The 13,014-nt window shown below is 55.4% G+C and overlaps 1 protein-coding gene across 1 annotated transcript in view; it reads left to right on the top strand.

Moving 5' to 3' along the window:
• The window catches only part of HM13 (histocompatibility minor 13), a 43,554-nt gene that overhangs the window by 3,914 nt on the left and 26,626 nt on the right, over window positions 1-13,014 (top strand). Inside the window, exon 2 of the mRNA XM_015827086.1 lies at window positions 2,918-3,016. Within this exon, the coding sequence (XP_015682572.1) occupies window positions 2,918-3,016 (99 nt within the window). The remainder of the gene's footprint in view (window positions 1-2,917; window positions 3,017-13,014) is intronic.

Raw genomic sequence — 13,014 nt, 5'->3', positions numbered from 1 at the left:
ACGGATGGAAACTCATCAAGGAGAGAAGCAACCTAGAAATAAGGAGAAATTTCCTGACAAAACAATTAATCAGTGGAATAGCTTGTCTCCTGTAGTTGCACTGGAAAAAGTGCAGAGGAGAGCCACAAAGACAATCAGGGGTCTGGAGGCTAAAACATAATGAAGAAGGGTTGCAGGAATTGGGAATGGCCAGTCTAGAGAAAAGAAGGACCAGGGGGTGACAGGATAGCAGTGATTCAATATCTCAGGGGCTGCCCGAAAGAAGAGGGAGTCAAGCTATTCTCCAAAGCATCTGAAGGCAGGATAAGAAATAACAGGTGGAAATTAATCAAGGAGAGAAGCAACCTGGAACTAAGGAGAAATTTCCTGACAGAACAATCCACTAGAACTGTTGGCTTGGGTGAACAAGTCTATTTCAGGAATCCACAGTTGTCACCGATAGTCCTTGACGTACGAGCTGTTTGTTTAGTGACCGTTCAAAGTTATAACAGACTTATGACCATTTTTCACACTTAATGGCCATTGCAGCATCTCCTTGGTCACGTGATCAAAATTCAGCCACTGGGCGACTGATTCATACTTACGACGGTTGCCAGTGTCCCGGGGGTGTGTGTCACGTGATCCCCTTTTGCGACCTTCTGACAAGCAAAGCCAATGGGGGGGGGGGATGCCGGATTCCCTTAATAACCGTGTTACTAATTTAACAACTGCGGCGATTCTTTTAACAACCGTGGCAGCAAAAGTTGCAAAAAGGGGCAAAAATCGCTTAAGAACTGCCTTGCTTAGCCAACGGAAGTAGTAATAATAATAATAGTAGTAGTAGTAGTAGTAGTAGTAGTAGTAGTAGTAGTAGTAGTAATAATAATAAAGTTGGAAGGGACCTTGGAGGTCATCTAGTCCAACCCCCTGCTCAGGCAAGAAACCCTATACCATTTCAGACAAATGGCTGTCCAGTCTCTTACTAAGAACTTCCAGTGTTGGAGCATTCACCGCTTCTGGAGGCAGGTGGTTCCACTGGTTAATTGTTCTAACTGTCAGGAAGTTTCTCCTTAGTTCTAGGTTGCTTCTCTCCTTGATGAGTTTCCATCCGTTGCTTCTTGACCTGCCTTCAGGCGCTTTGGAGAATAGCTTGACTCCCTCTTCTTTGGGGTAGCCCCTGAGATATTGGAAGGCTGCTATTATGTCCCCCCTCGTCCTTCTGTTCATTAAACTAGACATACCCAATTCCAGCCACCATTCATTGTTTGTTTTAGCCTCCAGTCCCCTGATCATCTTTGTTGCTCTTTTCTGCACTCTTTCTAGAGTCTCAACATCTTTTTTACATCGTGGTGACCAAAACTGGATGCAGGATTCCAAGTGTGGCCTTACCAAGGCCTTGTAAAGTAGTATTAACACTTCACATGATCTTGATTCTGTCCCTCTGTTAATGCAGCCCAGCACTGTGTTGGCCTTTTTGGCAGCTGCAGCACACGGCTGGCTCCTATTTAAGGGATTGTCCACTAGGACTCCAAGGTCCCTTTCGTAGTTACTACTAGTGAGGAAGGTACCCCTATACTATACCTGTACATTTGGTTTTTCTTGCCAATGGAAGTGCTGGGCTCAGTTGGCATAAGTCAAGGAGTGCCTGTGCTTATTTTCCGAATCACCTTTTCCGCTTTCATCATATAATAACTTCTGCATTCCACCGATGAGGAACCTTTCTTCCTCCTTCATATGTGGCTGAACTACATTTCTCAGCCAGCGAGGCTTCTGGGTGAAGCATGTTGTAATTCGTCAAACATCTGGAGTCTATAAATTTATCTTGCTCCACCCCATCTCTGTCTTCGCCTTTGATTTTCGGAGCAGAATTCTAAAATTTTTTCCCAGGTTGCTTTCCAGTCTGATTTAAACCGGATTTTTTTTAATAAAAAAACTGGGGAACCTTTTCCAAACAGACATTCCTGTGGATATTTTGGATTGCAAATTTGCAACCGGACTCGGCCGGAATAGCCAAACGGGCAGGGAGAATGGAAACTGTTGATTCAAAACTTCTGCAGGGCACCGGACTGAAAAAGGCTGCAATTGTAGAGTTGTTGTTTTGTTAAAAAAAAATATCGGTTTTAGGGGGCGAAAAAAGTCAAAAGGATTCAAAGTTGTCCCACGAGCCAGCCAAGGGCTCTGCGTCACAAAAGGGATATTTAGCAGGAGCGTCCTTCATATCAAATCAAAAAAAGCAGAAAGGGTCAATGAAAACAGCTGTTTTGCATGTAGCCTATAGCGCCTTCCTGAGAAGTGGAGAATTTGCCTCCGGTCACTGTGCAGGGATGCCTGCTTGAGCAGTGCTTCTGAGGGGTGTAAAAACCCACAACCACAACCATCGGCGGGCCTTGCCTCGTGCCACAACTTCTGCTGTGGAATGAGGAGGGGTTGAGTTGCTGGGGATCAAGTAGGCCAAGTGGTCTTCAAACTGGGCCACTGTAAGACTTGGGGACTTCAACTCCCAGAATTCCTCAGCCAGCCAGCCAGCCAGGAATTGTGGGAGCTGAAGTCCACAAGTCTTAAAAGTTGCCAACTCTGGAGAACCTGCAATAGATCCTCAAGGTGACTTCAGATGTTCTTCGTATCTCGTAACAGAAAGCCTGGAGAGCTTTCTATCTTAAAAAACTACAGTTGCTTTATAGCAGGGGTCTTCAAACTTGGCCACTTTAAGACTTGTGGACTTCAACTCCCAGAATTCCTCAGCCAGCCCTGAGGGCTGGCCCTGAGGGCAGGCCCTGAGGGCTGGCTGAGGGATTCTGGGAGTTGAAGTCCACAAGTCTTAAAGTGGCCCAGTTTGAAGACCCCTGAAGTAGGCTGTCCTTTGAGCTTCCTTGCAAGGGTCTGGATTCTGCCTGCTACATCATGGGGTGGATTGAATCGTGACCAATTTCTCTTCCAGAATGCTTCGGATATGCCAGAAACCATCACCAGCCGAGACGCGGCCCGTTTTCCGATCGTTGCCAGCTGTACTCTCCTAGGACTCTATCTCTTCTTCAAAGTAAGTCAAGCGACAGAAGCCCCTTTGCTGGGACAGCCTTCTTCCGTGGGGTCCTTGGTGCTCTCTGAGCTGGGTGGTTCTCTTGCAGACGTTTCATGACCCAACTAGGGAACATCATCAGTGTTAGAAGGGAGTGGGGTGTGTGGAGAGGAGAAGGAGGAGGAGGACTGTAGGGTCCTTGGTGCTCTCTGAGCTGGGTTGCTCTCTTGCAGACGTTTCATGACCCANAGTTGGAAGACTGGGATCCTTGGTGCTCTCTGAGCTGGGTGGTTCTCTTGTGCAGACGTTTCATGACCCAACTAGGTAATGTTATCAGTGCTAGAAGGGAGTGGGGTTTACAGAGTAGAGGAGCAGGAGGACTGTGGAGTCCTTGGTACTCTCCAAACTTGGTTGTTTTCTTGCAGACGTTTCATGACCCAACTAGGTAACATCATCAGTGCTTGGAGGGAATGGGGCTTTTGCTCTCTATTGATATTACAATTTTCTTCTGATTCAAAGCTGATCCAATAGGGTGGCCAGGAAGGGACCGTGGTTCCCTCTTGGAGATGGAAGAAGCTTTTCCAACCATCTGTTGGGAAGGAATTTGAAGCTTCTGGAGGCCAAACCTGACGTCACGTCTTGAATTACTTGGTCTGGTTTGGTCTGCCGTGTACCGGAGGCGTTGCTTTCATTCAGACGAATACGGCTGTTTTGTTTGCTAAAGGTCAAGAAAGCAACAGATAATTACAGACCCGGTTACTCCTGGCTTTAAATAGAAGTTTGTGCGGGGTGTTTAGTGTGAGAGATCTGCTGTTTGGCAACAAAGCGAAGGTGGATTATCTGCAGTGAAACCAGATCCGCCGATTGCACGGAAAGCAAATGCAGACTTTAAAGCAACTTAGTTATAAAATGAATTAGCCTCAAATTAGCAGATTGCCCAGAAGCCGTATTCTGATCTGATCCCTCTGCGGTTTGATGCTTGCGTTGCGTTCGGCTCTTCGATCTAGAATAAAATATTCAAGAGTAGTTCCTCAGGCAGACCTGAAAAAATGCCAGAACCAAACAGGAAGAGTTCCAATATTTTATAATTGGTGATGTAAATATAGGGAACAGGCCTCGGGGCTGTTCCCTAGGAAGGCGTTTATTTGCAATTAGCATTTTTAGTCCTCCCAATTTACTGTAAGAGGCAGTGTTTCTCCACCTTGGCAGTTTGAAGGTGGGTGGACTTCAACTCCCAGAATTCCCCAGTCAGGAACTAGAACTTGTGCAGTCCTGGTGATTGGCCCAAAGTCACCCAGCTGGCTTTCATGCGTAAGGCGGGATTAGAACTCACCGTCTCCTGGGGATTGGCCCAAAGTCTTCCAGCCAGCTTTCGTCCCTAAGGCGGAACTAGAACTCACAGTCTCCTGGTGATTGGCCCAAAGTCTTCCAGCTGGCTTTCATGCCTAAGGCGGAACTAGAACTCACAGTCTCCTGGTGATTGGCCCAAAGTCTTCCAGCCGGCTTTCGTCCCTAAGGCGGGACTAGAACTCACCGTCTCCTGGTGTTTGGCTCAAAGTCATCCAGCCGCTTTTCATGTCTAAGGCTGGACTAGAACTTACAATATCCCGGTTTCTAGTCTAGTGCCTTAACCTCTAGACCAAACTGGCTTCCTCTAGCCCAGGGGTAGCCAACCTTGGCCCTTTTATGACTCGTGGACTTCAACTCCCAGAATTCCTGAGCCAGCCCTGCTGAGGTGAAAGGGAGAAGTTTCCAAGCTGAGCCAGGCTGGCTCAGGAATTCTGGGAGTTGAAGTCCACGAGTCATGAGGGGGCCATAGTTCCCCCATGCTGGCTCAGGAATTCTGGGAGTTGAAGTCCACGAGTCATCAAGGAGGCCATAGTTCCCCCATGCTGGCTGAGGAATTCTGGGAGTTGAAGTCCAGGAGTCATGAAGAGACCATAGTTCCATATTGGCTCAGGAATTCTGGGAGTTGAAGTCCACAAGCCATGAAGGGGCCATAGTTCCCACATGCTGGCTGAGGAATTCTGGGAGTTGAAGTCCATCAGTCATGAGGGGGCCATAGTTCCCCCATGCTGGCTCAGGAATTCTGGGAGTTGAAGTCCACGAGTCATAAAAGAGCCAAGGTGGCCTACCCCTGGCCTATACCATTGTTTCTCCACCTCAGCAACTTTAAGACATATGGACTCCAACTCCCAGAATTCCTGAGCCAGCCATGCTGAGGGGAAAGGGAGAGGTTTCCAAGCTGAGCCATGCTGGCTCAGGAATTCTGGGAGTTGAAGTCCACCAGTCACAAAAGAGCCAAGGTTGCCTACCCCTGCTCTAGCAAATGCCATACTTGGGGGCTTCTCGCCATTTCACCCCTTCCAGCCCTTTTGCAGCTTCCTGTCCTCTCTGAGATGTTGAACTGAACTGGATTTCAGGCTGTTTCCCCCTTGCCAGCTCATTTGCCAGTCCTGGGCAACTGGACATTGCGGACTACGCCCTCAGGCCAGGAAGCTTTCCAGTTGGCAAATCGTATTTCCTGCAAGGTGGTGTTTTATTTTCAAGCATTTGGCAACTCCAGATGCTTAGAAAGCTGTTGCTGGAAGTCAGAAGACTGGAGGCTAGTTCTGAGAATAACCACAAGAAATGAGGAAGAGTTACTGGCTGTACTGTACAGGTGGCCGTTAACGTTACAACCATTTGTTCAAGTGACCGTTTGAAATGACGACAGCGCTGAAAAAAAAAGGGAGGACCGTTTTTCCGCACTCAGAATAGAATAGAATAAAAGAGCTGGAAGGGACCTTGGAGGTCTTCTAGTGCAACCCCCTGCTCAGGCAGGAAACTCTATACCCTTTCAGATAAATGGCTGTCCAGTCTCTTCTTAAAAACTTCCAGTGTTGGAGCATCCACGGCTTCTGGAGGCAGGTGGTTCCACTGGTTAATTGTTCTGACTGTCAGAAAGTTTCTCCTTAGTTCCTGGTTGCTTCTCTCCTTGATGAGTTTCCATCCGTTGCTTCTTGTCCTGCCTTCAGGCGCTTTGGAGAATAGCTTGACTCCCTCTTCTTTGGGGCAGCCCCCGAGAGATTGGAAGGCGGCTGTCATGTCCCCCTTAACCCTTCTTTTCCCTAGAACTAGCCAAACCCAATTCCAGCAACCGTTCTTCGTATGCTTTAGCCTCCAGTCCCCTGATCATCTTCATTGCTCTTCTCTGCACTCTTTCCAGAGTCTCAACACCTTTTTTATATTGTGGTGATCAAAACTGGATGTAGTATTCCAAGTGTGGCCTTACCAAGGCCTTGTAAAGCTGTGGAGTTTGTAGAGTGAAGGCGAAGGGGAGGAGGAGGAGGAGAAAAAGGACTGTGGGGTCCTTGGTGCTCTCTGAGCTTGGTGGTTTTCTTGCAGATATTTCATAACCCAACTGTCACACCATCCGATGGCGTCCAAACAAAAAGAGTCAGAACGCAGGAACGTTGTGCAATCAAAGGCAATTTTACTTCAGCCCAAAACAAAGTCAGCACTGGGAGTGGTTTGCTCCCAGTGCTGTATATAGATGTGCCACGCCCCGTTACCCCACCCCCAGCCGCAAGCCACCATCCGCCCTGTGCTTATAATTGTCCCGGCAGTTTGGACCCGCCCCTCCCGGGAGTCAATCAAGCCTTGGTGGTTCTCCGTCCGGCCGCTTGTGTGCTGCGTCACCCAGCTTCCTTCCTCGAAGGCTCTTTTGTCCAGGGAGTTCTAGGTCGGTGTCAGCCCTTGCTCGGCATTCTGAGCTCTCCCGCGCCGCATGCTGGTCTGCCGGTGTTGTGTGGCCCGTTCGGCTTTCCCCCTGGCGTTCGCGGCGTTCTCCGCCTCACTGCGGCTTTCCCTGGCTGGCCCCAGCAGTTCCGGCTGGTTGCCGGCAGTTGGCTGTTCCTCCCTGGCTGCCTCGGCCCCCCCGGCCCTGTCGGTGAGCGCCCAGTAGGGCGCAGCGTCGCCAGGCCTCCCCCCTTCGCGCGAGGCTTCTGGCGTTCCCCCTCGCGCTCGGCTGTGGCGGCCCGGGGTATTCCGTCCCGGCCATGACAGGCAGCGCCGCAGGGAACGGAAGGGAAGGGGGGAGGGCCGTACCTGGAGCATTGCAGGCCGGGGCGACGCCGGGAACGAGCTGGGCGGCTGCGGCGACGGCGGCGGGAATGTGCTGGGCGGCCTCGGCGGCGGCGGCGTTCAGCTGGCGCTCCCCCAACCCCCGCAAGTGAATGGCAAGCCCTGTGGGGCTTGACATGCCACCCCCTCTACCATGGCTCCTCCTGGAAGAGAAAAGGGTTCGGGTAAACACCTGGCACCACGCGCTACCGCCCCTGGCTTTTCTGGGTGTCTATGATGGAATGCCCGTACCAGCCGAGGGGCATGGACATCCTGCTCCCCAACCCATGATGCCTCGGTGAGGGGGTATCCCTTCCACCGGAGGAGGTATTGCACCCGTCCTCGGCGGATCCGGGAGTCAAGCACCTCCTGCACTTCGTACTGTGACCCGGTGACCGGCCCCGGCGCGGTTGCTGCCGGCGGGGCCCCGGTGACTAACTTCAACAGGCTCCCGTGGAACACGGGATGGATCTTGCCCAGAAGGGGGGGCAGCCTCAAGCGGACGGTCACCGGGTTGATCACTTGGACTATTTGGAACGGTCCTATGTACTTGGGACCCAATTTTTTGCAGGGCACCCGCAGCTTGAGGTATTTCGTGGATAGGTATACCCAGTCCCCCACCCGGAAGGGTCTGTGCTCCGCCCTCTTCTTATCGGCCTGCGCCTTTACGGCTGCTTTGGCCTTCCGTAAGGTCTCCTTAACCTTCCCCCATAGGTCTGCCACCCGCGCCACCCACGTCTGTGGGGTGTGGGGCGTGACCGTTCCCTGAGGCCACTCGAGGATGGGAACGAACTCCACCCCATGCACCACCCGGAATGGAGTGAACCCTGTGCTGCCATGCACGGTGTTATTATATGCCACTTCCGCAAAGGGCAGGAGGTCCACCCAATCGGTCTGCTGGTAAGTCACGTAGCTTCGGAGGTAGCGTTCCACCATGGCGTTTGCGCGTTCCGCTGCCCCGTTGGTGCTGGGGTGGTACGCAGAGCTGAGGCCCTGAGATGTTCCAAGGAGCTGGAGGAAGTCCCGCGAAAAGCGTGCGGTGAACTGCACCCCCCGATCTGAAATAACACGCCGGGGCACTCCGTGCAGACGATAAACATGTTGGATGAAAAGCCGCGCGAGCCGTTGTGCTGAGGGCAGACCCTTGCAGAGAATGAAGTGTGCCTGCTTTGAAAACAGGTCGATGACTGTCCAGATCACGGTGTGACCACGGCTGTCCGGCAGGTCAACAACGAAGTCCATGGCGAGTACCTCCCACGGCTGTGTTGGGTCGGCTACCCTTTGTAGTAGGCCCATCGGCTTTCCCACCCGGGGCTTTGAGGTGGCACAGACGTGGCAGCCCTTCACGTAAGTCTCCACATCGGATTTTAACCGGGGCCACCAGAATTGACGCCGCACCAGATGTAACGTCTTGAGGAAGCCAAAGTGTCCGGCCTGCTTGGCGTCGTGACATCGCCGGAGGACGGTGCTTCGCATGGCCTCGGGAATGTACAGCTTGTCCCCCCTCCAGGCCACCCCCTCTCTCAGCGTCAGGAGGCCCGGATGGTCCCGCAGCCAGACGTCGTTCAGCACGGCCGCTTGCAGGTCCGGCAAAACACCCTCCGCCACCGTACATGGGGCCACTCGTGCTACCCTTTGGCTGTAGGGAGGCATAATTGCTTGTACCACCACCTCACGTTTGCTGTGGTACTGCGGCATGTGTGACAGTGCGTCCGCTAGGAAGTTCTTTCCCCCTGGCACATATTTGAGGGTGAATTGGAACCGAGTGAAATATTGTGCCCATCTGACGTGTTTGGGCGACAGGCGTCGGGGTGTCTGTAAGGCCTCGAGGTTCTTATGGTCGGTCCATACCTCAAATGGTAAGGCCGACCCCTCCAATAGCTGCCTCCACGTCGCCAGTGCCCACCGGACAGCAAAGGCCTCCTTTTCCCAAATAGCCCACCCCCTTTCTGTTGTTGTAAACTTGCGGGACGTGTAGGCGCATGGTTGCAGGACCCCCTGTTCATTTTGTTGGAGGAGTACTGCGCCGACGGCCACGTCACTGGTGTCTGCTTGCACCACGAAGGGGGCATCGGGCTGAGGGTGGAGCAACACTGGTTCCTTGGCAAATAGGGCCTTAAGATCCTCGAACGCCTTTTGGCACGTCAGAGTCCACGCCAACAGTTGACCTGGTTTTGGCTTACCGGCCAAATGCTTTGTCCGTAACAGTTCCGTCAATGGATGAGCGACGGCAGCAAAGGACGGGATGAACTGCCGGTAGAAGTTGGCAAACCCCAGGAAGCTTTGTAACTGGCGACGCGTCCTGGGGGCTTGCCACTCCAACACCGCCTGTACTTTGTGTGGGTCCATCTCCACCCCGTCCCCTGATATGCGGTAACCCAAGTAATCCAACCTGGACTGGTGAAACTCACATTTCGATATCTTCACGTACAGGTTCGCGTCGAGGAGCTTCCGCAAAACCTGTCGTACGAGACGGACATGTTCTTCCAGGGTGTCGGTGTAGATCAGAATGTCATCAAGGTAAACCAGTACCCCGCGGTACAGGTGCTCGTGCAACACCTGATTAATCAGTTGCATAAAGACCGCGGGGGCTCCTTGCAGGCCAAACGGCATCACGCGGAACTGGAAACTGCCGAGTGGACAGTTGAACGCCGTCTTCCACTCGTCTCCACGCTGTATCCGAACCCTGTAGTACGCCTCCTGAAGGTCCAGCTTGGTGAATACTCGCCCCTTGCCCAGTTGGGCCAGTAAGTCTTTCATCAGGGGGAGGGGGTACAGATGTTCAACACAGACTGCATTGAGGCCCCGGAAATCGACACACAGACGGAGGGACCCATCTTTCTTTTCCTTGAACAGGACCGGGGCAGCGATCCGGGAACGGGCTGGCTGGATAAAACCCCGGGCCAGATTCTGGTCGATATACTGCCGTAACTCCTCGATCTCCTTGGGCGCCATGGCATACATCCGGGGCTTCGGCAGTTTGGCCCCTGGTATGAGCTCAATCCCACAGTCGGTTGTCCGATGGGGCGGTAGCTGGTTGCACTCCCGTTCGCTAAACACGGCTGCCAGGTCGTTGTATACGGCCGGGAAGGAGCCCTCCTTCCCCCCCGACGACTGGGCGGTGGCCGCACAACCTGGTTGTTGGACCGCTGCCACCCGCCCCGGGACCCGCTCCCTGGAGCCCTGTTTCGGTGGTTGGGGCCCAACCCCAAGCTGGAGTTTTCGGAAACCCCCCTCCCACCATATGGTTGGACCCCATTTGTCCAACCATGCGAGGCCCAGGATCACTGCCTCCGTCATAGCCGGAGCAACAATGAACCGAAGGACCTCCCAATGACCCCCCAGCTCCAGGCGGACCGGTTCAGTGACGTGAGTGGCCGGCCCCCCCCCAACAAGGACCCGCCCACCTGCTCGAACCAAACAGGGCGGGACAGCCGTTGCAGCCGGATGCCGCCTTCCTTCGCGACTGTCCTGCTGATTAGGCACCGTGTGCACCCGGTGTCGATAAGAGCCCGGTATTCCCTCCGCACCCCAGTCCGTGGGCTGGTAAGGGTGATAGGCAGCACGAAGGGGCTCACCGGTTCACTCACCATCGGGTCGTTTGCCGCGTCGTCCTCGCTGTCGTCGGGGATTCCTTGGAACCGTGCCACCACCGTGGCATCCTCCTCCACTGGGGCCGTTTGTTGGGACATCGGGGTCGATGACTGCCTTGCTGCTCTCGACCGCTCGGGGCCCTTCTTTGGGGTCGGTGTGGCTCGTCCGGCCGCGGGAGGGCCTCGCGGAGTGGGGGCTGGACACTCAGCCGCCCGATGGCCCAGCTGGTTGCACCGGAAGCAGCGGAATGAGGCCCCTCCAGGTGGGCCCGGTAGTTTTTGCGGGCCGGCCTGTTGTCTGCTCTCTCTCTGCCTCCCCACCGGCCGTTGAGGTCGGCCGGTGGCCCCACCCCCTTTGTGGCACTCCCTCAATCCGGTATCCAATTCTACGGCCACCTTGCACCAGTCCCGTAGCTGGTTGGGCACACCTCGGTACACACAGGCTTGGCGTAGCTCGTGGTCTAGGCCGGCCCGAAAATGATGGACCAACAGTCGTCCTGGCCACAAAGAGCTTAACCGTCCCGCCAACCACCGGAAGTCCCTGACATAGTCTACTGCAGCCCGGCCCCGCTGCTTCAGCGCCAGGAGTTCCGCTTCTGCCCGCTGGAGACGTGCGGTGTCCTCGAACCGGGCATGCAGGGCTTCCAGGAAGAGGCCCGCGTTGCCCAGCTCCTGAGTGTGGTCGCTATAAAGATCAGCCGCCCAAGCCGCTGCTTCCCCCTGCAACCCCGCGGTGATCGCCACCACCATCGCCCACTGGGATGGATACAGGTGGGCGTATCGGTCTAGGTGACTGATCGCATGGCTCATGTACATAGCCAACTGGTCGGGGTTGCCGTCAAACGTGATGGGGATAGGCGGTGGACCCCAGACAGTTCCTGGTCCCCATGGGGCTGCGGGTTGGCCCACGCCCGGAGCCGCAGCAGCAGGGGTTGCCAAACTATGAGTCCCGAGACCAGGGCCCTGGGCCCCTGGTGTTCCTCTTGGGGGTGCGTCCCAGGCAACCCCGGCTCCTGACCCACCTTGCCAGCTGGGCTGGGGTTGCGGAGCGGACACTCCGGGGCCTCCTGTCACCGGAGCGCTTGCTGCTGGCGTCAGTCGCAGTCGCGGGCTGCTCAGCCGAAAGCGAGTCGACTCAGACCGTCCCAATGACCCGTCCACCCGTTGCCACGACGACGGTCCCTGGTAACTGGCCTCGCCAAACCGGTCCCGGAGCACGTCCATTGTATACTGGCCTGGTGCCGTCGAGTAGCTCCACTCTGCCTCGTCATCCCCCGTGACCCGCCTTTCTCTCCACTCCATAATGGGAGGCCTGGCACCCGGGGTGCGTGCTTGCGCCATCTCCAGGTTGGCCAACGCAGGACTTTGCCACCACTCCCCCGCACCCCCTGAGGCTGTAGTCTCCCGGGCCTCACCCGAAGGTACCGTGGCCCTGGTCACCTTTGGTCTGACCGCTGGCTGTGTTTCTAGGGCCTCTGTGCCGGGTGCAGGACCCGTGGCTCCAGGCGGAGCCTCCTCTTCCGTTCCCTGGGGAGCCTCTTGTTTGGCCTCCGCCATCCCCTCGAAACAAGGGAAAGGTCAAGGGGCAATGGAAGAAGGAGTGCTGACTTACTGTCACACCATCCGATGGCATCCGAACATCCGATGTGCCACGCCCCGTTACCCCACCCCCAGCCGCAAGCCACCATCCGCCCTGTGCTTATAATTGTCCCAGCAGTTTGGACCCGCCCCTCCCGGGAGTCAATCAAGCCTTGGTGGTTCTCCGTCCGGCCGCTTGTGTGCTGCGTCACCCAGCTTCCTTCCTCGAAGGCTCTTTTGTCCAGGGAGTTCTAGGTCGGTGTCAGCCCTTGCTCGGCATTCTGAGCTCTCCCGCGCCGCATGCTGGTCTGCCGTTGTTGTGTGGCCCGTTCGGCTTTCCCCCTGGCGTTTGTGGCGTTCTCCGCCTTACCGCGGCTTTCCCTGGCCGGCCCCAGCAGTTCCAGCTGGTTGCCGGCAGTTGGCTGTTCCTCCCTGGCTGCCTCGGCCCCCCCGGCCCTGTCGGTGAGCGCCCAGTAGGGCGCAGCGTCGCCAGGCCTCCCCCCTTCGCGCGAGGCTTCTGGCGTTCCCCCTCGCGCTCGGCTGTGGCGGCCCGGGGTATTCCGTCCCGGCCACGACAGGCAGCGCCGCAGGGAACGGAAGGGAAGGGGGGAGGGCCGTACCTGGAGCATCGCAGGCCGGGGCGACGCTGGGAACGAGCTGGGCGGCCGCGGCGGGAACGAGCTGGGCGGCGGCGGCGGTGGCGGGAACACGCTGGGCAGCTGCAGCGGCCGAAGCGGCGGGAAC

This window comes from Protobothrops mucrosquamatus, unplaced genomic scaffold (genome assembly GCF_001527695.2).
Source record: "Protobothrops mucrosquamatus isolate PMUCROS unplaced genomic scaffold, P.Mucros_1.0 scaffold3487, whole genome shotgun sequence".
Taxonomy (NCBI): domain Eukaryota; kingdom Metazoa; phylum Chordata; class Lepidosauria; order Squamata; family Viperidae; genus Protobothrops; species Protobothrops mucrosquamatus.
The sequence above is the reverse complement of the archived record's forward strand: the minus strand, read 5'-3'. Positions and strand labels throughout refer to the sequence as shown.